At 45.4% G+C, this 25,814-nt stretch overlaps 1 protein-coding gene across 1 annotated transcript in view; it reads right to left on the bottom strand.

Moving 5' to 3' along the window:
• PAPPA (pappalysin 1) overlaps nt 1-25,814 on the bottom strand; it is a 215,232-nt gene that overhangs the window by 140,904 nt on the left and 48,514 nt on the right. Inside the window, exons 3-6 of the mRNA XM_053921287.2 lie at nt 21,053-21,198; nt 16,603-16,896; nt 10,020-10,212; nt 3,747-3,868 (exon numbers count right to left, since the gene is read on the bottom strand). Coding sequence (XP_053777262.1) covers nt 3,747-3,868; nt 10,020-10,212; nt 16,603-16,896; nt 21,053-21,198 — 755 coding nt within the window. The remainder of the gene's footprint in view (nt 1-3,746; nt 3,869-10,019; nt 10,213-16,602; nt 16,897-21,052; nt 21,199-25,814) is intronic.

Raw genomic sequence — 25,814 nt, forward strand, 5'->3', positions numbered from 1 at the left:
AAACTGAATGCTTGTAACATATTAGATGCTTGCGTAAGTGATCTTAATTGGGATTTGAGCCAGTCAGCTCTAGCTATTTAATTACCGGGCTACAAATGTAGCGAGGTATTGAGTACCTCAGAAAAAAGTTACCCATGAAATACAGTTTTTGCTAAAGAGATAGGAAAACGGGGTTTCTTTTGATTACAACCCCTTTCTGTGGACAAAGGTAAGAATTCCATGAACTGCATTTATCTGACGTTCATGGAATGGAGTTAACAAAACGTTCTGGACATTCAATAAATATGTTAAATGAAGAATCTTCTATCCTGTAAATACGGAGTTAAAATAAAGAAGTCGCAAGTGCCTGGGATATTAGAGCTAGAAAGGGCACTCATTCTGTGGATAAGACGCTCTCTTCAGAGAGGCTAAGTGACTGACTCAAGGCCACAGAGCATGTTGATGGACAGGCTGGAGTCAAGATCAGACCTTTTTATCCACCCCACCCCCATGCTCTTTCACCAACCCCAAAGATACGTCTGGCATTGCTCATAGATTTGAGAGTTTTATGTTAGTTTGGGAAGTCCAAAAACTTAAACACGCAAAGATAAATAGGATGAAAATGAGTTGAGAAATAAATTGCAGAGTTTGGCTCACGGAGAAGTTTATTTCTTCAAGGATATTAAAAAGAGTCTGAGCCAAAGGGATCACACAGCCTGCAATAGGATGCTCTAAAAAAAGAATCGCGTCTTTTCCTGGCCTGCATGTACTAAATTTACACATCCTGAAGGAGAACCCGGGGCTGCTGGGCTTCCTTGGAGGCCTGAGTCAGCTCAGAGAACCAGGGGGCTCGGCGTTTCCAGTTAACTCATTTCTGCATATCATGCTTTAAGAGGGTCAGGGACAAACCAGGAACAGACGTAACCAATCGGCAGTTGGGTTGGATGGAGGTGTGGGGAGATGTTTGGAAATTATTTCATTCACACAAGTGGTAGAACAAACCAAGATGATTTTACCCAGAGGAGGCTTAGGGGAGAGTCCTGCTGATCCTACCTCCCAAATATCTCTCCATTTCATTGGCTCCTCTCCTTTCTCACTGCCAGCGACCCCATCCAGGCCACCAGAATACCTGTCCTGCAACAGCCATGTGGCCGTTCCCTTGCCTCCAGCATGCTCCCTGCCACCCCACTCCCTGCTCCACAGAGCAACCCAAGCAACCTTTACAACACACACACCACACCGAATCCTGGACCCCTGCCAAGGCACGTGGTGTCTCCGCACAGCCCTCAGTGTGAACCCAAACCATTCTTCCTCTAGTCGTTACACGTATCACCCAGTCCGACCTCCCCCCACCCCACACCTTGTTCTTTATGCTCAAATCCACTTAAGCTCCTCCAACAGTACTGAAGAGCCTTTGTTTTGGTGGGTCGTATCTATCAGTAGTTACCATATCGTAAACTGAAACTGAGAAACTTTGAAGTACAAGCACACATAAGCATGTGTTCCATAGGCTGTCTGAGTAGTAATGACACCCCATTTCATGGAGCTCCTGAAAAGCTCTACTATACTCTCAGGAGAGAGTGATAGTGAAAAAGGTTAACCATGTCATGGTATTATTATGAAAATAATTTTAGACTTTGAGGACACCCTAAAATGTCTCCAGCGACCTCACAAGCCTCCAGGTCACACTGAGCAAACCACGACTCCAGGCATATGAAATGTCTTTCCCATTCTCAAATGCACCTTGCTTGCTGGTATGGTGACATTTCCCAGAAAGCCTGAGACCCAGTGCTGGGGGTGGTCCCCTCTCTCCTGGCCCCCTAGAGCTCCACACTTCTATTAGCACAGGCCTCACCACACTGAAGGGTGATCGTCCATGTCCAGCTCGGGCTCCCCTGTTATGGTCAGCTCAGCCTTGCCTGTGTGTCCGGCAGGGTGCCTGCACACAGTTCCCACAGTGGTCACAGATGAAACTGGTTCACTCCCTGCAAGTCCAGAAAGTGCTGTCCCGTAAGAGATGCACACTTTGTTCTGTGGGAACCCAACATGAGTTAGATGTGGGGGGAACATCACGACTGCAGATCTCAGGAAGGACTTTCTAAAAAATGGAGCTAGAACAGGAAGGCCAAGAAATATGCGAGCTGGTGCTAGGGGAGCCTCTGTGAGGGATGGAGGGCACTGGGGGCTTCCGGCACCCAGTGAGAACCGGAACTGGATGACCCCAAGCGTCCCTTCCAAGCCTGACGGCCTGTGATTCTGCGGGGCTGAACTGAGGATTTCTCCAGACACCCCTCTCGCTTCACATTCCAGATGGGCTTGTTTAGAGTTCCCGACTCTCATTTTTATTTTAAGCTACTTTGGAAGATGAAGTATAGTGTTGTCATTTTTCTCCTTCACTTGCCTCTCTGATCCCTCTGTTGTGCTTTATTCTATCTCTGGCTTTTTCTTTTCAACCTTCTTTCTAAAAATATAGAGGAAAACAGAGGAGTTCTCACTGAGGCTCAATGAGGAATCAGACTCTGTTCCCTCTGAGGGACTGGTGTCCTCACCCAGGGACGGCTGGCCTGAGCTGACCTGAACAGGAGCAAAAGGGACTGACGGGGTGGGGGCGGGGGTTCTAAGTGTGTGTGTATGAGGGAGAGCGAGGCAGAAGCCTGCGAAGAAAACGTGGGCTCTCTCTTTCTCTCTATCAGCCTGGCTTCAGGAACTAGATCTGAGCCCTAAGGCAAGAGACACTGCAGAAGGAAACTGAATAGGCAACAGTCCAGGAGATTCTCCAAGTTCCAAGCAGCCTTGCTTCGGGGCCACAGTGCAGCAAATCCCTCTCTTAATTTCTACATAAAACCAAGTGAATCTGGCAGTGACCGAGACTATAAGAGAATGCAGAGATCTGGTCCCTGGGATGCTTGGGAGATTCCCTCCGAGCTCATAACAGTGGCAATCATGAGGTGCTTCCCTCAAGGGCCTTGCAGATAAATGGATCCCAAAAGGAAGGGCACATGACAGAAACTGGAAGGAAAAGTTATGACATGTGGTAATGCCCTGGGTATTCCCAGAAATAACTAAAAAACAATCAAAGACTACCGATGCCTTGAAGCCCCCAAATTCGTGTATTGATTCTAAGGTGACCTTGGTTATACCTTTAGCCGTTTAGGGTCTGGGGGTATTCAGAAACACACACACGTGCCGTGTCTTTGTCAGGTGCGTGGCCTTGGCACTCCTTTAATATCCCAGTGCTTTTGTTTCCATCGTATGTAAAGTGGGATGATATGCTTAAGACAGTGCAGATACTCAAGAGACACGTGCTGAATAAAGGCATGAACACTGGCCTTGATGTTGGGCCAAGGGTACAAACTCCCAGCTGTAAGATGAAAGGTTCCGAGGTTCTAATCTGCAGCACGGTGACTCTAGTTAGCAACACTGAACTGTTGCTAAGAGTAGCTCGAAAACGTTCTCACGCACAAAAAGGCAATTATGCGAGTGATGCTGGTGTTAATGAACCTTATTATGGTGACCACTTTGTAATATACACATGTACCAAATCATCATGTTGTATACCTTAAACTTACACAATGTTACATGTCACTTATATTTCAATAAAGCTGGAAAGGAGAACAAAAATTTAAAAATATGGGCTTTGCAGGGCAATCTTAAGATTGAATGAGACGGTGTGTGGGAGAGACCACTGAAATCATAAAACTCCAGATGTGTCAAAAGAGTTGTTCTTCACATACCCACCCAGTACATAAGCTTCCGGGCTGGCTTACCTTCCGCTTCCCGGGGACTCCAGTGTCCTGATGGGCCACAGGGCATCGGGGAGGAAGCATTGAAGGTGTACTGCACCAGGATTCTCCCTTCCAGGCAAAGGTCACATGCTGATCCCAATTCTCTAGGAGGCCAAGGAAAGAAGGAAAATGCACTGACTTAGGAACAGTTGAGTGAGGCCCTGACCCCACCTGGCCCAAGGCAACAGGGCAGAGGGCTCAACTATGCTCTTACCCCCTTTTCTCCCAATGCATGCCAAAGCTTCCAGAACATGACAAACTGAAATTCCTCCCCACTGCCCAGCACGGACCTTGTTGGGACCTAAGTAGCTTCCATTCTAATGGTGGATATACTTCTCTAACTTCAAGCAGCACCAAATCAACAAGCTAAAGACTCAGTCACTACCTGCAGAGTCTTAATTTCATCTGCCATTCAAACCTCCACTGAGAATTTGGTGTGGGGTTGTGAGAAAATCTGTTGCCCCATTTGACCTCAAATTTTATTCATTTCTTTATTCACCAATATTTATCAGGTACCCACCATGTTCCAGGCACCATCCTCCATCCCAGGTATTGAATAAGGAGAAGGCATGGTTTAGTTCTTCCATCTGAAAATATGTGGGCTAAACTAGAAGATGCCTAAAGAACCTTCCAGCCCCAACATTCTGGAGATGGATGAGGCACTCCTGCATTTAACAGTCAAAAGCAGTTTCCTTACTATGTGATCTCATTCATTTTTAGCAGCTTTCCAAGGGCTGAGCCAATCCCTCAGAGGGACCAGCCTGTGAAGTGGAATATTTTGGTGGCTTCCCCTACCACCTACTGTCTTTTGTATCTGGATCCAAACACCCTCTAGCCACAACAGCCTCTGGGATCTTACTTGTTTTCCAGACTTGGCATATGTTTAGGAGGCAGTTGCTGGGAGGAAAAAGAGATGAGCTCATGTATTAACATGGACCCAAAACTCCCCAAATCTGAGCGACCACTGCAGAGGAACTGGAAAAGGAAGAAAGCTGCCAAGAAATGTGCCAGCCCAGCCCATATTTCTCAAAATGCCATGATCCTGCCAATAGCTCTTTCATCATTTCTAGAAAGTCCCTCCTTTGGCTTTCTGCAAGAACACAATGGGGGAGCCCTGTCTCAAGCCTTAGGACTTTCCCTTCACAGGGAGCTCTATAGCCCCTGGGATCACAAGGTAAGGAGAGCGAGCTTGTGGACACTACAGCTTTCTGGTCCTCCCCATTCCTCCTTCACACGCCTGCCGGGGAGCTCACCCTCAAACCTGAATCTGAGCAAGCCATGCCCCTGCTTATCTGCTTACATGGTGGCAACATGTGTAGCTGGATGGATGGATGGATGGATGGAAGGATACATAGTAGCCACTCAGACATGTTCTTAAGATTAATGATGAACCTAGTTTAGACCCTCAAATTTCAGATTTTACATTCTCAGCTTCATCATTGTAAATACAAAACCATACATAGACAAAGTTTAAAAGCACACTATATTCAGAGATAGGAGAGTGATTAAATAACCTAAGGTTAATCGGCTCAATGGAATGGTAAGAAGTTATTAGAAAAGTATTTATAAAGATTATGAAATGTCATGAAAAAATGTAAGCCATAATGTTAAGTGAAAAAGGCACATTCAAAACTGAATCTACAGCCAGCCTGTCAATGCTGTTCAAATAAACTTAATGTGATAAAATATTATTGGAAGTAATTTCTAGGTGGTGCAACATGGAATGATCCCCTGCCTATAGTTTTATTCCTTCTGGTTTTCTGAAATTTCTCTGTATTTTGAACATGTATGAGTTACTACTGGGCTAGTAATAATAACAATTATACAAATATACTTGTAGGCAGAAAGTGGGGAATGAAGAGAGAGACCTCCTCAGCACCACTACGGAGGGCAGGGGTCCGTCACAGTGACCACAACCCGTGCACAGCACTCCTGAGTCATATGAACGGCTTCATGACGGCGATGAGATTGCAAATGTCCTGGGATGGAATCAGGAACCACACTGACCTTAATGGCCATTGAGTCTTTCTCTCTATTTCTTTAAATTGTATTTGGATTATATTCATATAGTCACCTGCACTTATTGAGTTCTTGACACATCCTAGGTTTCCAATAAACACTTTGATGAGTGCACAAACCATGTTACACCTGACAGCAATGTGCCTTGCTTTTTCAGAGCTCCACAGAGTGTATTCCCCCATATTCCATCACTGATTCAAATTTCACTCACAGTGTAGCTACATATTCAACGGATAGTCTGTGCACAGCCTCTGGGGGCCAGTGCTGTACAAGTATTAGACACTGCCCACCAAGGGTGAGTAAACTGGACGTGATGTTTCCATTCTACAGATTAGAAAACTAATAGGGTTCATGAGTACAAAGTAATCATCTCAAGGCCATAGCCTGGAAAGGCATGCAGTCTATATGGCCTTTACCAAAATCAGGCAGTATCCTACATATCAAGGGAGTGCATAATATGTGTTTCTTACGTTTGGAATTTATGTGATTTTTATGGGCACTTATATCTACACAGATACACACACACACACTGAAATCACAGGAATATAGGGTACTAATGTGGGAAGAGATCCTCTTTCTGACCTGGGTACCGTGAGAGTCAGTGTTGAAGCTCCAAGTCCGTGCTGTCCAAAACGGCAGCCATCAGCCACCTGTGGCCATTTAAACTTAAACTAATCAAAATTTAGTACATTTAGAAACCCAGTTTCTCAGTCATATTTGTCACATTGCAGGTGTTCCACAGCCACAGCTGGCTAATGGCTACCGTACTGACAATACGGATAGAGAGTATTTCCATTATTGCAGAAAAGCCCTATTGGACAGTGATTTGCCAAGGCATCCACTGTATATAATGACTTAACTTCTCTCTTGTGCATCTAGAATGGTACTAGTTATGCACCATCCTTGGGACAATTCTCTGTATTCTGGGATTTGGGAGTAGAACCTGATTGAGAAAGGCCGGAACCCTTTGGCTTACAGAACAGAACAGAGCACAGGCTGAGGAAGAGGGGATGGAGTGAGGTTGCCAAGATTTCAGATCCAGGCCTCTCAGTTCCCAGTCCAGTGCTTTTTCCAACACAGCACAGCCGATGGTTCAGTTAACTGAAACCACCCAGTCAACACATGTTTGCAGGGCAGATAAAAATAAAGGAGTTAGAAAAGCCAGGGGTGGCCTTGAATTATTTATTCAGTTGCCCATGTGTGAGGACAGAGGCTGTGGGAGGATCTGAATGTGTTTTTTTAAGGAAAACTCTTGCATTCTCTGCGACCACAGATGTGCAGAACAGCAGGAGGACACGAGGATGGCCAGGGGCAAGAGGTTGGCAGTGACGGATGTAGTGGAAAACACCAGAGATTCTGCAGGGAAAGAACAATTTCAAGTAGCTAAACAGCTCTGGAAAACTCTGTACAATAGAGGAGCTAATATTGTTTGAACACAGAGTGTGTGTGTGCTGGGCATACCACAAATGTCATCTTGTTGAATCCCCCCGAAAAGCCAGGTGAAGTTGGCACAATTAACACCTCTCTGTGGAGGACTCAGGGTCAGACAGGATCTGAGAGGTGAGAGGCTTTGCTCTAGTTCCCAGAGACTAGGAGTAGTAAAGCTGAGAACGGGACACACGCAGCCTGACATCAACACTTGTGTACTTCAAACTAAGCCAATTTGCAGGAGTATAAACTCTGTGTGTAGGGGAGAGTGATATACATAGTTTCATTTCTTTGCAACAATTTATTGAACTTGTGGACCTACTTCCTTTAGCCATAGACTATGATCTACGTAGCTGTTAACCCTAATTAGACATGTTTCTAAAATGTCAGTTTTAATTTAACATATGATAACTCCATTATGAAATCTCAGACTGAACAGAATAGCTATTGTATGAGCTTCAACTACCAACTGACTATTGGTTATTAAAAACATATTGATTGAAGCTGAGGGCACTATGTAAGAGAGACATATCTCATTACACAACAATTAACCCTCCAATAGGTTTCCAACAATCAGATGGTATTTATTTAATGGACAATAACTGCTTTATGAAATACAAATTGAATGCATACACAGGAAACTTCATTTACAAAACTTCCATTTTTAAGTGGAATTGAGGCCAAGCTTGACCAAAAGTCTGATACTTCTCATTGCCACAGAAAAAATAAATAAATCTACGGGCTGCTGGAAAGGCTGCTCTGAAGTGTCACATGAGGTTTCCCAAACCCAGCTCTGAGCTCCCAGTGAGGGCGGTTGGGGCAGGGGAAGGGGGGTTTCTACAGAGGGCTTAGGGAGCATACTTCCTTCCCCGTGGCCACACTCCCCCAGCTGCCAAATGAAGGTTCTAGATTCAGGGACTGGTGGCAGAATGGAAAATGAGAGCCCAAATTTAATGTGGTGCCATGATCTAACATATTTTACACACACACACACGCATCCTTTATAACTTGAGCTTTGGAAGGACTTAATGACACACATGGCAGTCTGAGATCAGACATGGGAAACTGTGAGCTGGAGCCCAGCTCCCACCACCCTTGATAGGCTCTTGGTCAAATCTCTCAGTCTTGTTGGGCTCCAGTTCCCTTTGCATCTGGCAAGTAGGGAAGATGATCTCCCTTTTCTAGAGTTACTGGAAAGATTAAATGAGACTCTGTGTATAAAGCCTCTAGCACAGAATCCTGCACAGAGCAAGCACTTGCTAAGTAACCACAACCACAAAGTAATATTAATTAACGATTAGCTGGTTATTATTTTCAGCATCATCCATGTTATAGCATCATGACTGAATAAACATTTCCAAGAAGAGCTGGGGGTGGCTGTGATATACTAATCTGTCCTAAATTATAGCTAAGTTACAAAATAGATGTCAACATCTTAGTCTGTTGTTATGACCCTTTAAAGTTTGCTTCCCTCAAATCTTGAGCTCCTCAGTGGGTCTCAAGGCTAAAAGGCAGCACGAGAGACCATCCCCACCTCAGGCCACTGAGGCTTCATTAGACCCACTTTTGGGGGGAGGAGGATAAGGCTCAGGGACGGAAAGTGACTTGCCCAAGGCCACACAGCTAATATATGATAGGGAAGCAGAACAAGATATTCTGTGCCTCAGCTTATCATACCCTGGTCTTCTACAAATTCTACTTTTCATTCCACAGAGAAACGCTGGGCACAAAGATTATGTATAGATATCTAGATATATGTTTATTTTTATATTACACATGTGCATGTGCATTTGGGAAAAATGTATGAATATAAGAGGCCTGGCCAGAAAAAGTCCAGCCATTGTTAATAGAACAAGAATGGTTTGCACGACATTGATGTAACCTGGTGGCCAAGGAGATTGGACTGGAATGTGCATAGACGAACAATGATGACTTCACGTTAAATTTTACGTTAAGCTTCAATAGTCCTCTGTGGAAACTATTTGGATGATTCAGAAGGCCGCAGTGATGGGCAACTGGTGATTGGCAGCTTCATCACGACCACGTGCCCGCTCACGTACCACATCTCATGCAGAGTTTTTTTGCAAAACATCAAATCACCCAGGTGACTCAGCCCCCCTACAGCCCAAATTTGGCACCCGGTGACTTCTGGCTTTGCCCAAGTCTAAGATCACCTTTGAAAGGGAAGAGATTTCAGACCATCTATGAGATTCAGGAAAATATGACAGGGCAGCTGATGACGACTGGGAGAACTGTGTGAGGTCCCAAGGTGCCTACTTGGCAGGGGACTGAGGCACCATTGTCCCATGTACAATGTTTCTTGTATCTTCTTCAATAAAGGTCTGTATTTTCCCCATTACATGGCTGGATAACTTCTGGACAGACCTCGTATACATAAACACACACACATACCTTCACATACATACCTTCATAGTATGTCTATGAAGGTGTTTTCCAATGTCAAGTCCTGAGCTCTTGGAGATGAGACCAGCACCTCCATCCTAGAGGAGGTTCTGGCAGTAGAATTTTCCAGATTTTTAGTAATAAAGCTAAACATTCATTCATTCCCTTAAAATGTCTCATTACTTATTAATTTCTATTAGCCATCATTCATTTACTCCTTGACCCTCAAATTTATAATGTACCTCCACAGACCAGTCACTGTGTTAAGTGCTGGGCACCCGCTGAACAAGAGCAAAGACAAAGAACAGAGCAAAATCTCTCTCCCAAGTTTGGCTTCCCTTCCAAGTTTCCCTCATCTTGGCAGGAGGGAGAGAGGGGAAACAACACTTCACAGTCCATACTCACCTTTCAAAGAAGTGGCCATCGATGGGTGGGAACCATTCCAGCGTCACGGAGTCAGTCGTGTGGCCCACAATCTGGGGAGCGAGGGCGACAGGCGCCGGCTTCTTGGAGGGCTGCCAGCTCTGGTACACCAGGTCCAGGTAACAGTGCATTCTGGCGACTTGATTGGGCGTGAAGGAGTCAGTGCAGTCGTCATCTGCAGGGGGGAAGCGGTAGAGATAAGAACCTGGCTGCACAGGCGGGCACACAAGAGAGCCATGACGTCTCCTGGAGGCCTGAGAGCCAGTACCCCAGCCCTTGCCAGCTCAGAGCTGGCCTCTTCCAGCACTCAAGAGTTAATGGTCTGTGAACAAATTAGTGTAGTCATCACTTCTGGAGACAGGTGAGGGGGAACAGGAGGAAGGGGAGGGTGGATGGAACTGAAAAGTACATCTGAGACTGAGAGGGAACAGCCCAGAGGTCATGGCTAAGGACAAGGGCAAGGCAAGCTGCTTCCCATGAGCCCCAGATCCACTGGTCAGGAAGTCACACATTCCCTTATCTGTTCCCTCCCTCACCACTCATTCAGTATCTCTCACTCATTCATTCATTTACTCGTTTATTCACTCACTCATTCCCTTGTTCTTTTACACACTCACTTATTCCTTCATTCTTTCCTTCACATTCATTCATCCACTCATTTAGTAATTCTGCTCTTTACTGATTCAGTGATATTGTCCTTCAGGCAAACCTTGCAAGCATCTATTACATATTCTCAGCTTTGTGCCAACAGCCACAGAAAGGTAAAACATAAAACATTCCTGCCCTTGAGGAGCCACCGATCTAGTTATAAAGTGAAGGTCAGTTTGTTGTATTAGTCAAGGTTGTTATTAGGCTGCTAAAGTCTGTGATAGCCATCACTGATGAAGAGAAGAAGACAGCATGCTGGTGAAGGAGAGTGAATCAAAGAGGCTTCTGAAGAAGGAAGTATTTGAGGTCAACCAGATTGCACGGCTAAGACTGGGAAAGAAATGTGAGTGAGGGACTGCGAGAGCTGGAGCTGCGAGACCGCAGAGGCCCAACGGCCATGCCGGGACCCCTTCTGCACGGAACTGAGGCTGCGACTGTTGCTGTGTGCTCAGGATGAGCCAGGCATGGTGCGCTGTGCTTTGGACACACTGCCCTCTCCTACTATTTTCGGAATAAATACTATGACCTCCATTTTACAGAGGAGGAAACTGAGGCTAGGTGAGATCAAATGACTTTTTAAGAACACAGGGCTAGAGACAAATCCGAGATGTGAACCCAGGCAATCTTGACTCCAAGGCCAGGCTTCTAATCAATATGAGAACTTCTTCTGAGCATAAACGAGACTTTGTGTGGATATGGTATCCTGCAGGTGCTTGATAAATAGGAGTTGAGCTTGAGTCTGAGGGGGCTGGAATACAATCCCTTAAATGTCTTTAGATGTAATGACCTTCAATCCTATGCTCTCTTTTCTAAGATATGGACTGAAGGTGGTGACCCAAGACTCAGCCCCCAAGGAAGAATCTTGCCTCCCGTCTCTTCCTTTAGCAGCTTTATTCAGCTGCCCCAGGGGCAGGGCAAGGCACTGTTTTGGCTTGGTTTCCAAAAACACCACTTCCCAGAGGTGTCCGCCTGGCCAGGGTTTCCGCAGCTGGGCCCCAGACAGAGGAGCACAGGACTCGCCAGATCTTAAAATAAACCCACTACTGGGAATCCCGCAGCATAAACTCACTTCCCATATCAAACAAACAGAAAATAAGTTGGGGCAGGTGCTGGGCAGTTGGATGGTATGGATTTTTAAGCATTCATTATAATAGTAAAATATTAGAAACAGAACATCTTTCTATTAATAAGGGAATGGCTGTGTACCTTAGGCACAGGCATAAACAGAATACTAATCAAACATTTCCAAATAGAGGAAGTAACTTTAAGTCTCTGATCCCTTACATATAAGTCAGGGATATTTAAGTCAATCCCACTCCATAGAGTGGTAGTGAGCATTCAGTGAGCTGGAGCAAACAAAGCATTTAGCCAGATGAGTGGAGAAGAAACACAGCAATTTTTTCTCTATACACTGTGACTTGTTTCTTTTACCCCCAAAGAAGCATATTTACTTTTTATAACTTAAAAAGTAGTCATTCCCATGCTGGTCAATAAGAAAAGAACTTGGGAAACGGATTGCTGATAGAACCTGGTCGGGAAAGAGAGACGCATCTGAAACATAAAGCCGGCATCGGGAAACAAAGTCTGCCCCAGGACGCACAGCACAGAGCTGCCAGGAGGACCTGGGGAGAGGTGCCCAGGGTTCCTGTTTATCACGAATGCTCTGTCTCAATTAGCTCATGTCTGGCTTCCCACCATCACATGCCTCCTCGGCCGACATCTGTGGCCACTTTACCCTGGTCTGCAGGACTAGCCAGCACATCTTGTTCTTCTGTCCCCATCTTGTCCCCCACGAGAAAGGAATTTGGGGATGTCAGCAAGCTGGGAGCCTGCACCAGGCCCATGATGTTGATGAAGTGCCCTGGGTTTGCTAACACAACTTTGTTCTCAAGAACATGTTTCCATCTGTGGCTGGGAGGCCGCAGAGCACGGAGGTGCAGGGTGCGGATGTGGTTCCTTCACTTCCCGTGCACTGTGGGCAAAGCGCTGACCCCTGACAGCCTCATTTTAACCCACCGGGAAACAGGCAGTAGTGATGTTACCTGCCTCCTAAGGCCGATGAGAGCTTCCAACAAGCAGACCCAGGCCGAGCGCATGGATACCCAAGTTGCCCTTTGTAAAAGCTCCTCCCTTTTTTTGTTGTTTTAACAATGATGATAATGACAATGATATTAAGAACAATACATGAATATGAAAGTTACAGATATCCTCTGTAAGACATTTGTAATATGGCGAAAGAACGTTACAAGGAAATAAGTATCACCCTAAACTCCTTACCTAGAGATAACAGAATTAATACTTAGCACACAGATGTGCGTCTGTGCATGTGGAGATGTCAAATACGTGAAATTCTCATCAGCACACACACACACACACAAGCTCACACACACTGGGTTCACTCTCGACATGAGACTCTGTGACTCTGTGACTGTTCTCACAACAAATAACGCATAAATGACCCTGCTAATTGTCATTGATGGAGCACTAGTTACGATAGTAAGTCTGTCGCCTGAACGATGACACGTACTATCACATAGTTCAGTGTGATTATTCTCCACGGTAGCGATGGAGTAACTGGAGCTCAGAAAGGAGAAGCGACTTGCTTGGTCAAAGGCTAGTGCATGAAGGATGCAGGTTCGGTCCCCCTGCTCCAAACCTCATGCTCTGAACCACTGTGTCACTCTCCTCCTCTTTGTTCCCTCCATCATCTCCAACATCATCGTTAGTGGCCACTAACGCTGTATCATATGGATGCCTTGTGATTTATTTCAGCAATCCATTCCTCTTAGACGTGTAAGCTGTTCCTAATTTTTCACACATATGAGCATTTTTCTTCTATGCCTGGCAGATAGTAAACGCCTAATTAATATTCAGACAATGAATCTTGCTAAGAACATTCTTACGACTAAATCTTTAAACACATCAACTGACTTACTCCCTTAGGCTCTATCCCTTAGAAGGGGAAGGCTGGGTCAAAGCATATGTGCACATTAAAAGGCCCTAACGCACGGGAAGATTGTAACTGGACAGTGGCTCCCATAGGCTGGAAAAGGCCCAGTTCCCACACTCTTGAGGAGGCCCTGGTGCTTGCTGGGTCCCCTACGGCCTGTTATCTTCAGGAAGCCGAGTCCGGGCTGCTGTCCTTCTGTCTTCCCAGGGCAGTGTGACAACACTCTCCTGTTGCTCAGTATGTTCGCCCGCATCACCTGCCCGGGACCTGCTTGACCTAAGCTGTTTGGACCCTCTCAACCTCACCTAACATCAGAAAGAGAGCCAGGTCATTATCGATGACTAACTCTGCAGTAAGAAGAGCTTGTCTTGGTTTTGCTGTGTGATTCTGGGCAAGCTCCTTACCCTCCCTAAACCACACTTTCTGCATCTGCAAAATGGGTGGCATAATAAGAACACTTACCTCATTGGGTTGTTTTGAAGATTCTGTAAGACACACCTACCACACTTAGGTTTCACACAGCATCTGGCATATCCTAGGCACTCAATAATTATTGTAAACCTGTGCTAATCAATATGGTAGCCAGCAGCCATGTATAGTTATTTCCATTTAAATGAATTAAAGTTACGTGAGACTAACAGTTCAGTTCCTCAGTCTCACCAGCCACATATGGCTGCTGGCTAGCTTCCTGGGCAGCACAGACATAGAACATGGGCTTCCCTGTGAAAGGTTCTGCGGACAGCACTGCACTGGACACCTTACCCAGCTAGCGACCAGGCCTGAGCCAGAAGCACCCAGGAAGGACAGGACTGCCAGCAGCTGACCCTGTGAGGCCTGCACCCTGTCTCCTGGACTGCTCAGTCCCTGTGCCATCGCTGTCCCAGCCCTGAGAACCCGATCCTGTTCTGCATTTGAATTTCCTCCAGCTGCTTTTGTCACCTCATCTATCAGAGATCCGAAGGAAAACAAACATTGCAAAGCTCCGTGGTCGCCTTGAATATGCTTTTGCGGGTGTAAGTTTGTTATCGTAGCTCAGTGAATTAGTTCTGCTGTTAATGGGTCACTGAGCTGAGGGGTTCCTTTAAAAAAACAACAGTAAATCAATCACCCTTTAGATCTGTACAAAGGGGAACAAAAAAAAGATTTAGTTTATGGGGGTCTGGTAGCTAGTGGCAGCTCCGAGGCTCCTAAGAGGCCGGCAAACTTCCAAACTCATGTTATTGTTTATTTTCCATGTGCGTCGAGCTGGCCAAGAAAAGGTGCTACAGAAATGGAACGTAAGCAGGGCCGTGTGAGGGGACGGGGCACTGCATGTGGATGTCAGCCGGGCTGGGAATGGGAGCCCAGTGGGAATCTGCTTTTGAGGAAACACCCAGCACTCTGGCCCCTTTTAGAGACCTGAACCGACAGACTCTTTACGGTGCCAGGGTGGGTTATGGGCTCTTTAAGAGACCTCAGGTTTGGGCTGTATGAACCTGAGGCCCCCAGAGGTCCCCACCCAAATGGGAAGGCAGAAGACCCTCGGGGTTAATCTAACGCACTGCATTTTAGCAGCAAATCATCTTTCGACATGCAATCTGAAGCAAAGCCCCAGTAGGAATGAAGAATACTTGGAAGGGGGCCTCCCTGGTTCAAGTGGAAATAGAAGCCTAGAGCCCCACGCAGGGCATCTCTGCACCTCCCACGAGGCATCTCTGTGGAGCAGAGTGCGAAAGCCACCCAGGTTGCTCCATTTCCCACTCCCATGTCATCTAGGTCTTTTTTGAGGAGTGGCACCACTGTAGAAGGAAAAAATGCCTGGAGTCAGATGAGTGACCTGTGGCAAATAACTTCAGAGAGTCCCAGCACTGTCACCTGTAAAGTGTGGACACTTCCTACCCCTGAGAATTGGGGTTAGAATTAAATGAGATGGTTGGTGTATAATAAAATCCTTTATGGACAATAAACTTTTATGTAAGTAGGAACACTGTTACTGATCAGAATCAATTTTATAGACTTATTGCATGAGAATTTATTCATTTTCTTCTGTCCCTGACTCCCTCCTTCCCTTTCTTTCTAAGAAGCACTTATTAAGCACATAGGCCTGATTCTAGGTGCCAGGAACACAGTGATGGATTAGAGACGATCTCTGTCTTCACAGAACTTGCTTGTTCTAGTGGGAGAAAGGGACACCTACCTTGAATATTATAACAGAGTTTTGCAGATCTTGCCTTACACAAGGGCTCTTGGCTTACCGGGCCAGCGGTGAGGGCTGTGCCTGCTCTGAGGAAGGGGTGTCTTGTTCTAACTGGCCGAAAGTGTTAAAAGGGCTAGATGTGGTCTTGCTATATGCTAGAAGGAAGTGCAGGGCATCCGAGAACTCAACGAGTGAATCCGTAATACTGTTACTGACAGAATAAAAAGGGCTTTGATAGGATGTGTGCAGTTATAAAAAGTATCAATCCATGTAATCATTATGTATTTAAAAATTGAAAGCATCTCCCTCTCTCTCTCTCTCCCCCCCCCTCTTGGTAATAAAATAGTAAAGGAGAGTATGAGAGTTTTATGGGTTTTTTTTTAAAGCTTCAAATCCCACCAGGTGAGAAGAATACACCTGCAAAACCAAGAGGATCCTTGGAGATCAAGTCTAAAGAGCCCATTTTCTTGAGAAAAGAGAGGATGCAATAGAATGAAAGGTATTGGGTGAACTAGTGGCAGAGCCAGGCCTTCTACTCAGGTTTCCAGACTATCAGCCCTGGTCGGCTTCCCAGTGTGTGTCTTTCTGAGGACTTTTCAGATGAAACATCGCCCACGTACACTTGAGGACTTCACGGAAGGATTAGTATTCTGATCATTTGGGATGAGGACTTTCTTGGGAAGAAGATACGTTAGCACTGGTAAGCAGCTTACTCAAAGGTACTCTGAGTCAGGACTGGAGCCCATATCAGACATCCAGCCCTATGCACCCTGCAGAGAGTAGGGCCCTACCTGCATAGCTCATGAAGTTGTTGTAAGGAGTGTTGAAGAAGCTATGAAAGCCACAGGTGTCATTTCCTGGCCCCGGGTCACCGCAGGACTTGTGTTTTGGGGCTGGGTTGGTGTCGCTGCAGAGGTCTCCGGTCTCAAAGGAGGGCTCGGTCTCCATGCAGGGGTCACTGCAAGACTGGATTTCCGAGATGCCTCGGAAGATGTGGTAGAGGCCCAGGCTGTGCCCGATCTCATGGATCATGGTGTGGGTATGCCCCGGAATGCCGTAGAAAGAAGGGTTCAAGACAATGCCACCTGCAGGACGAAATCAGAGCTTTAGACAAGTTGGACACTTTGCTTCCTGGTTCAGGCATACCCCAATATGTGGGTGCTGCCCAAAGTAACCACAGGCTTCTCCACCTTATGCCTCCACTGCCCTAGGAACTGTTATGACTTGTAATATGAATCACTGATTTAGTGGGAAGGCGTCTCACAAGTCATTTTATGCAATCCCTTCACTTTCAGATGAAGACACCCAGGCCTAAAGGAGTGAGGCAACTTACCCGAAGTCATTTCAAACTACTTAAAAGAGGTGGCATGATTAGCACACAAGGACTTTGATTTCTGAGCTGGTAAACATCTCTGCTGCAACTGCTTCAGCAGACAGTAAGTCACACCCTGGTTGGTAAACATTCTACACACTTTTGTTATGCGAAGGCCTCAAGGTCAGACACCTGGGTTTCCATTCTCATTCTGCCTTACTAACTCTGTGACATTGAGCAAGTCAATGACTCCCTCTGAATCCCATTCCTTCATCTGTATAGTCTGTAGAGAGTGGACACGCATGGAGGCCAGCACCACGTTGCATTTGCTATTATGACAGTGGCCAAAAGCCAGTATTTCTTGAGCATTATTACGTCTCCTCAGGCCCTGGGCTGAGTGTATCTTGTGTGTATCATCACAGTCATTTACAACGCGATGAGACAGGCACTGACTCACAGAGAAGTGAAGTGCCTGGCCCACGATCGAGAGTTAGTTGGTGTGGGGTTGAAATTTGACCTGTGATCCTTGGGCTCCAAAACTAGGGCTCCTAATCTGAGTTCTACTGCTAATGCCTACCTCAGGGACGGAAACATGGCGTCTCCTTAAATGTGTGTTCAATATTCGCTGAATGCTGACCCAACAAAAGAAGTTTTGCCAGGTCTAATCACATGGAAGCAGCGAGTATAGCATCTGACACACCGTGAGAGCTGTACTTACTGTCTAACCACTTGTTACTCGAAGTGTGGCTCATGAACAAACAGCATGAGCATCACCTGCAAGGTGATTAGAAATGCAGACTCTCAGGCCCCACCCAAGACCTACAGACCCAGAATCTGAATTTTAACAAGAACCCCAGATGACTCGTCTGTACATTCTAGTTTGAGAAGCCATGGCCTTAGGTGACAGAGCATTGTTTTGCCTGGGGAGACAAATGGAACAGATCTCAGCAGAATCAATGGATAGCATCATTGCATGTTCATTTTAGGCACTGGAGAATTACATGTAGGCTAGCAGAAAGACATTTAAACTTTAAAATCTAAGTGTGTCTAAGGGAAGGTTAAAATTCAGGTCTGAGCTTCCTGTGAGTAGTAACTTTAAGTGCAGAGCAGCGTCTTATAAAAGAATGGTAAGAGAGCAGAACCTTGTTGATTTGTCCTGGCAAGCCTGGAGCTGGCGTGCAGGTAGTTTTATCCCAGACTGAACTGCTGGGAGGGTGAGCTCGCTCAGTCTTGGGGGTCACGGGGTCTGTTGATGCTGAACTGCTCAGAGCCTTCTTCAAACACAAAGATAAAGATGTACGAGAGGGTGTGTGGGTATGCATGTGTGTATGTGAGGAGGGGCAGCAGAGGCGGGGAGGAAGAGAAATTGAGACAGGCAATCTCTCTCAATTATTTTCTGTCAATCATAATACATAATACAATCCCCTTCTCACCCAAGACTGTTTCCAGGGATGATGGTGTAACAGGAGGAGAACAGTGTAAATATATACATATAAACTTTGGTTTGATTGAAGTTACTGCAGAGAAACTGCTTATGATCAGTAGCTCTCAGGATGGGGAGGTGGCAGCCTGAAGGACAGCTGGAGTCAGCCTGACATGGGTTGCAATCCTCAGTTTGCTTCATATTGGCTGTGTGATCTTGAGAAAGTGACTTTGCATCTTTGGTGAGCTCTAAACTAAACAGCCACAAGACTGGCAAGGATTCTCTGTCTCTCCCTGAAGCTTTGACATGGAGGGAATGGTGGGAGGACCCCCCGGGTGGTTTCAGCAATAAAGACAGGGTTGCAGACTTAATGTCCAGGCTGGCTCTGGTGGTTTTACCTTATTCCCTCCCAACTCAGCCCTCTGCACAGAGCGGCAGCACAGAGCCCGAGTCCTGTTTCATTGCTTCTCTTAAAAGGTGAAATAGCTTGAGCCTGACATCATCCTGAAATACTATAACATGCTATGGATTTATAGCCTTCTGTGGTCCTGGTCCTGAGCCAGTCTCTGAAATTCGTGGAATTGTCAGGAGTATTTTCCTCTAACTTTAGAAGCGTGTTGCTTGACCCTTCTAAGATTCTGCTCATGGCCTTTGCAGTTGCTTTTCCAATAGTGCAACATGTCTGCACCGAGAAGGGTCCTTGGAGGCCATCCAGTGTAACCCGTTCATTTAAAATCTGAAGAAGTTGAGATCTGGAAAGGGAAAGAGACTTGCCTAAGGCCATACTACTAAGTCAAGTCACAGCTCAGAACAACTGTGGATTTGGACTCTGGACCAGCAGGATCCCCATACATCATATGGGGCACGTGATAGAAGCTCATCCTCCCCAAGTTTGCCTAAGTTGCACTCTCTCTTCTGCCCAACCCACATCTGTCTGTCCATCTGTCCATCTACTCGTTCATCATCTATCATCATCAGGGTTTCTCAACCTCTGCACTATTGGCATTTTGGATTAGATAATTCCTTTTTGTGGACATTGCAGGAGATTTAGCAGTATCACTGGCCTTTACTCACTGGATGCCAGTAGCATCCTCTCATTTGAAGCAACCACAGATATCTCTAGACATTGCCAAATATCTTCTAGGAGATAAAATGCCTCCACGTCTCAGTTGAGAACCACTACACATTTGTCTTTGCATCTATCTCTATTTGCACAACCATACACATGGACATATACAAACATACGCTGGTTTCATTCTCTTAAAAACAACTGTGAAATGACAGCTGTCTGGAGCAAACTAAGTCTAGAGTTTGATTCCACACAATTTCATCATTTGAAGTAGCAGAGTCCTTCATCTCCAAGATATCAGCCATTTGGAGCAGCTACTGGACTCTGGGTATATCACTGGGGGGGCCAGGCAGCCTGAGGAAATACCCAGAGCTGCCTCCTGCTAAGCTCGAACATTGTCAAGTGAGGATGCTCACTGAGTCATCACTGTTCATTGGTGTAGACAATGGGAACATTCCACCAAAGCAAACATGGTTAAATAAACTGCAGTGCCCTTACTCCATGGAATATTATGTGGCCATTACAAATCTCATCCTTAGAAAGATGGAAATAACATAGTAAGATGCTTTTCTCTTGTGATGTTGAATGAAAAAAAGCTGGGTGAAAAGTAATTAAGAAGATTGCTGCAACACTGAAAAATGAAGATAGCATAATATTAGGTGAAAAAAAGACAAATTTGTATCTACGCTATGATTTCAAATGTGCACAAGTTAAAAAATGCATGTCTGCATATATCCGTGAACTGGAAGAGTGTGGAAAAATAAAAATTGAACAGCTACAATGTTTGCTGGCAAGGTCTGGTTCAGAAACCACTGTCATTTCTGACTTTGGTGACCGATTTGTATAAACACATGTCTTGTTTATGGATATGTATCATCGGAATGTGAGAAGAGTCCCTGGTGTTGCCGGTGGGTGGAATGTGAAGGAAAAAGGAGTTCTTATAAATGCACTTTCTCTTGCCTCTTTGCTGTCTTTCCGGCCAACCCGTGCTTGGCTGTGGCAGCACAAGGTGCTTACCAGGCTGAGGAAATGTTTGCATGAACCGAGAATCAATGGACAGAGTTATACATTTCAATTCAAAATACGGCTCTGCCACCTACTTGTGTGACCTTGGATAAGCCCCACTCCCTGTCTTACTCTCAGTTTCCCCATTGGTAAAACAGGCTTCGTAATATCGTATGATTTTCTTCAGAGCATTTCTTGGTAGCTGAAATCAGATCAGGGATGCTGAGGAGTTTTGTAAATTAAAAAGTAATAAATAAAGAGATTGTTCTCCATGCCCATACCACCACCACCACCATCAGGACTGTGACCCCCGTGATCATCATCATCATCATCGTCGTCGTCGTCATCATCATCGTCATCATCATCGTCATCACTAGGAAATGTATTCCTGTACTAATCCAACTCCCTCCTGAAGAAGTTTCTAGTTCTCACCTAAGGGCAACAGGGCCTCCTTGTCCCATGGCCAAGTGGCTACTCCTGCCAATTCCTCCTCCGAGGAGTTTGCAAAGAAGATATTGAGGTGTGTTGTTCCATCCAGTCCAAGAATGCTCTTCAGTTCATTGACATCCAAGTATGCTCTGTAATAGAAAAAGAACCTTGGCTGTCACCACCATCCACAAAAGTCACTCTTCACATAACAGGTTCTGCTCATTAACTAAGAGCTACTATATGTCAGGCACTTTGCTAAGCACTTTATAAACATCACCTCATTGACATCGCTCAATAGTTAAGTGATATGATCCCATGTTATAGATAAGAAAATTACATTCTTAGGAGTTTAAGAGACTTGATAAGGTTGCTCAGCTTACGAAGAGCAGAAGCAGTTCACAGAATCTAGATTCATCTAAAGAAAACATCCGTGTCCCTAAGGATTCTGCCTGTAGTGACTAGTGACAGGGTCACATAACGTGAGTACAGTTCAAGAGCACAGACCATGGAAGAGATAGCCTATTTTCTAGTCTTGGCTTCTTTCTTCCTCATCCACTATGCACCTTGGACCGTTCATTTGGTAAATGCATGGCTGTACTGGGAAGCCTTCTTTGCATCTCTCTATACCATCTCCACACAAACCACTGTTACTTGGTTTTCAAGATAAGCACCATATGGCCCAATGTTCTTAAACATATTGTCCAAAGTTGCAGAACTGGGTTTAAGGCCAATTCTGTCTAGCTCAGAAACCTATACTCCTTTGATTGGGGCTTCCTACTGCCACCTGTAGTAAATGATTCTCCGTTCTATAAGCCCCTATTTCTTTGTAAAACAGACTAGAGAAGGATATTGTACTTGAGGTAGCTGCCACGGTAGTCTGATATATCTGGAACGTGAATTAACTTACTGTAGTACAATTGTCAACTCTTTCATACATGGAACAAACACACATTGGATAAAGAAAGAGATGGTCTTTGGAAAGAGACTGGCATATCCTAGGTGCTCAATACCTAAGAACTCTTCCCTTGCAGAGTAAGACTCTCACATCGGGACAGAATCGCTAAAGCTTTGGATCAGTCACGGGCATATTAGTCAACAGCTCATTTCCTAAACTGAGAGAGGCATCCCGCACCCTGCCCATCCTTCTTTCAGCTCCTATGTTATGTCTGTCGTCATGTATTTTAGAGATCTTGGGAGCAGCTGATAATCATTTCTTGAGGAAATATATCAATGAATAAATGAATAAAAACATAAATAAATAAGCAGGCAGACTGCTGGATGGAGTAGTTGAGATAAAGTCTACAAATAATGATATTTAATGTTTGCTGGGCCCTTCTATGTGGCCTGACTCTACGTGGATTATCTCCTTTAATTGACTTATTTACACTGAGGGAGGCAGTATTATTATCCCCATTTTCAAGAGGAGAAAACAGAGGCTTCCAGGACCTTCATCCCTTGCTAAGGGCACACAGTCAGTTAACAGTGTTATCCTTTTTTATAATGTTGTCTCTCCATAGGGGGTCTGGCACAGAGCCTGGCTCGTAGAGCACATGAAGACGGCTCCCTTGCCTTCCCCTCTGAGTCATAGAAGGGCTTATGTTTGGGAAAGAGTGAAGTCCAAGATCCCCAGTGTGGCCTGCAAGAACCTGTCTCCACTGTTAGCCTCCTCTCCCTCTGTTCGCTCTCTTGAATTTCCCAGTGTGCCCTGGCAGCACCACCATGAAGCACTTGCCCCGATGCCTTTACTCATGCTCTTCCCTCTGTCAGGGACGCTACTCCCCATTTTGTCCCCTGATGAACAAATCCAGAGTCCATTCTGGTACCTTTCCTCCAGGAAGACTTCCCTGATTTCCACATCACCTCCACCCTCTTACTGTCTTTGTACTCATCCACCTCCTATTAGTATGCACTCTAACACCATTCTAATAACCACGTCACCTGTCTATGTCTGCCACTCTTGGTGGCTCCCTGGAGGGTAGGGAGGGTGCCTTATTCATCTCTGTTTACTGAGTCCTTAGCACAGGGCTTGACACCTGAAAAGCACTCAGTAAAAACAGATGGAGTTGAATTTACACTGGGAAGGAGAAAAGCTAAAATATTTAGTCTCGATTTCAGCACTGTCTTCCTATGAGACCTCAGTTTACTTATCAATACCCCGGATGCTATGCAGAGCATTTCTGTAGGTCACAAACCTGCACTTCTACGCCGACAGGAATAGGCTATGTCTGAGACCCCAATGCCCTCCTGTCTACCCACGTCTTCAAGAGTTCACGAGACCAAATGTTCATGTAACCCTAATTTTCATGGCTTTTCAAAACAGAAGTTAACATGCATTGGAGATAAAGGCAGGGCCAAAAGAGGTTGCATCTATGTTGACCAGAACTTGGTTGAAGTGACCAATTTTGAAGACAGCCACACAAGTACAGATATTGACTCAAAGTCTTGCTGCTGTGCCCTTTTCTCCCCATTTTCAGCTTCTTAGAGTGGAAGCCTCCTAAGGAGTTCAAAGCAGTCTGTTCTATGATCAGAAGAGGAAAACCAACACCTTATTAAGCACTTGCTAGATGCCAGCTACTCATGCTGCCCCGTCTCTGTGCAGTATCTGAAGCCACGGAGTGGATAAGATGGCTCATTCTCAAGCCAGAGTCCTGGGTTTGAATCCAGCTCTTCCACTTGATATTTTGGTCACCCTGAGCAATTTACTTAACTTCCTGCACCCCAGCTACTCTATTCACAAAACAAAAATAATGACAGTAACCACCTCACAGAGTTGTTTAGAGGATTTGGGATATTAATAAAGGAAGACTAAAAGGCTTACTATAATACCTGGCATGTAGAAAACCTGAATAAGTGTTTGCTATTCCTATTATTTATCCCCATCTTATAGATGAAGTAACAGGGGTTCAGAGATCAGAGAAGGACATGGCCAAGTGTAACTCTAGATATGGCCAATACTTCCCACAACCTCACCCTCGTTTCCAAGCACACTCAGGGCCATGGTGAAAAGGGAAACAATGTGTGGGAGAAGAATGAAAACACAGAGAAGCTGAGGTTTTCTTGGATCAGCCCTTTCCACATTATTTATTATTTTCTAATTGGTTTGTCCATTTCCATCAAGTGTTCTCTCAGGCAAAGAACACAAATGTTATTAGAGAAAGTCAACTCCTTGCCCCATTGCTCTAAGCTGAGAAAGCTTCAGGAGAGGAAGAGAGGTGGGGTAGGGCCAGGGGAGACATTTTAATTGGTTGTTTATTCAGTTGTAATTACAGAAGCAATCTTTTCAGGGGGTGGTATTCTTTCTGGCCCAAAGCAGAGATGTGGGATGTTGGAGCCATTCCCCAGCTTGTATGTGGGCTTTTTTTTTTTTTTTCATACTCAGAGAAGTCTCTGTTTCCCAAAAGAGAAAGAAGCCACAGTACCCATCCTGGCTCCTGGCCCCATTGGCCTCTCTTCTCTCTCTCTTTTGGGGGGACCCACACAAAGGAAAAGAGCTCTATGGCTGAAAGCTTTCCTCTGCTGGGTAAGGTCTTCCCACCTATTCAGAGCCAAGCTGGGATTCTCCCAAATGCATCATGAGAAAATCGTGGGGACCAGAATTCATGTGGGCATCTACCTCCTTCTTCCCATCTCTTTAAGATACTGTTTATTCTTTTCTGTGAACAGATGGAGGAGAAATCACAGAAGATCAAACTGAGCAGGACCAAGAGAGTCTAGGGAGACCAAGGCTGATGGTGAGAACAGGACAAGGACTTACTTGGGACCACCTGTCTCTCTTTTTGGCCTTGTGTATATAAGATAAATTGGTCAAATTTATTTTTTAAAACAGATCATTACCCCAGAAAAAAGTCAATCCAAATCCAAAATTCTTGTGTGTTTATTAATTTTATAAGCCAGTTCTACTCAGAAGTGGATGCACAGACCTACGGCCACAGTTGCTTTGTGTCTCTGCCATTTGACTCACAAGGACACCAGCAGCATTCACCCAGACAGCTCAGCACAGTCACGACGGGTACTCCCCTCGGGATCCTGGTCCCTTCCGGATCCTTTTTTCCTGGGGAAAAACCTGAACTGACAGTCTGCCTCTGGGTGGCTCCCCCAGCTTGGCTCTCAGTGTCTCTTCCCCACTACCCAAACTTCTTCTTCCTCCCAAACCCTCCCACTCCAGTTCTCCTGAGTTCCTCATCTGAGAACTTCCAGTTTTCTCCAATTATGCCCATTCCCTAAGCATCTCCATCATCCCCTCTTCTGCCCCACGATCTCTCTTCCTGAATCTCAGCCTTCCAAAATCTTACCCTCCACATTAAGTTCAGCGTACTTCCACATTTCTGCTTAGGACTACCCACACCTGGAAAATGGGATAATGATGTCCACCTAAAAGGAGTGTCAGAAGGACTAGAGGCAATGCTGAGAAAGTTCCTCGCACAGGGCCTGGCCCACAGAAGGTACTCATTAATTAGCCTTGGCCATTTTTATTGCATTATTATTATTATTACAATGATGATGATTAGGAACACCAAAATCATCATCATCTGTTAGCTGAAAATGATTTCTCCCTCCTTACAGCCCCCCCCCCCACTTTTGATTCTGGTGATTCTATTATCAACCTACTTTGTTTTATCTTCACTGTATGAGCACCTGTCTTCCCCATCAGGCTATGAGCTTCAAGCAGGTGGGGCCAAGTCTTTACCATGTTTGTGTCTCCTAAAACTTGCCTTCAAGAGAGAGAGGTACCATTGCTTGGCAGTCATTGAGCACCTCTCTCTTA

This window comes from Desmodus rotundus, chromosome 1 (assembly GCF_022682495.2).
Source record: "Desmodus rotundus isolate HL8 chromosome 1, HLdesRot8A.1, whole genome shotgun sequence".
In the NCBI taxonomy this organism is placed as follows: Eukaryota; Metazoa; Chordata; class Mammalia; order Chiroptera; family Phyllostomidae; genus Desmodus; species Desmodus rotundus.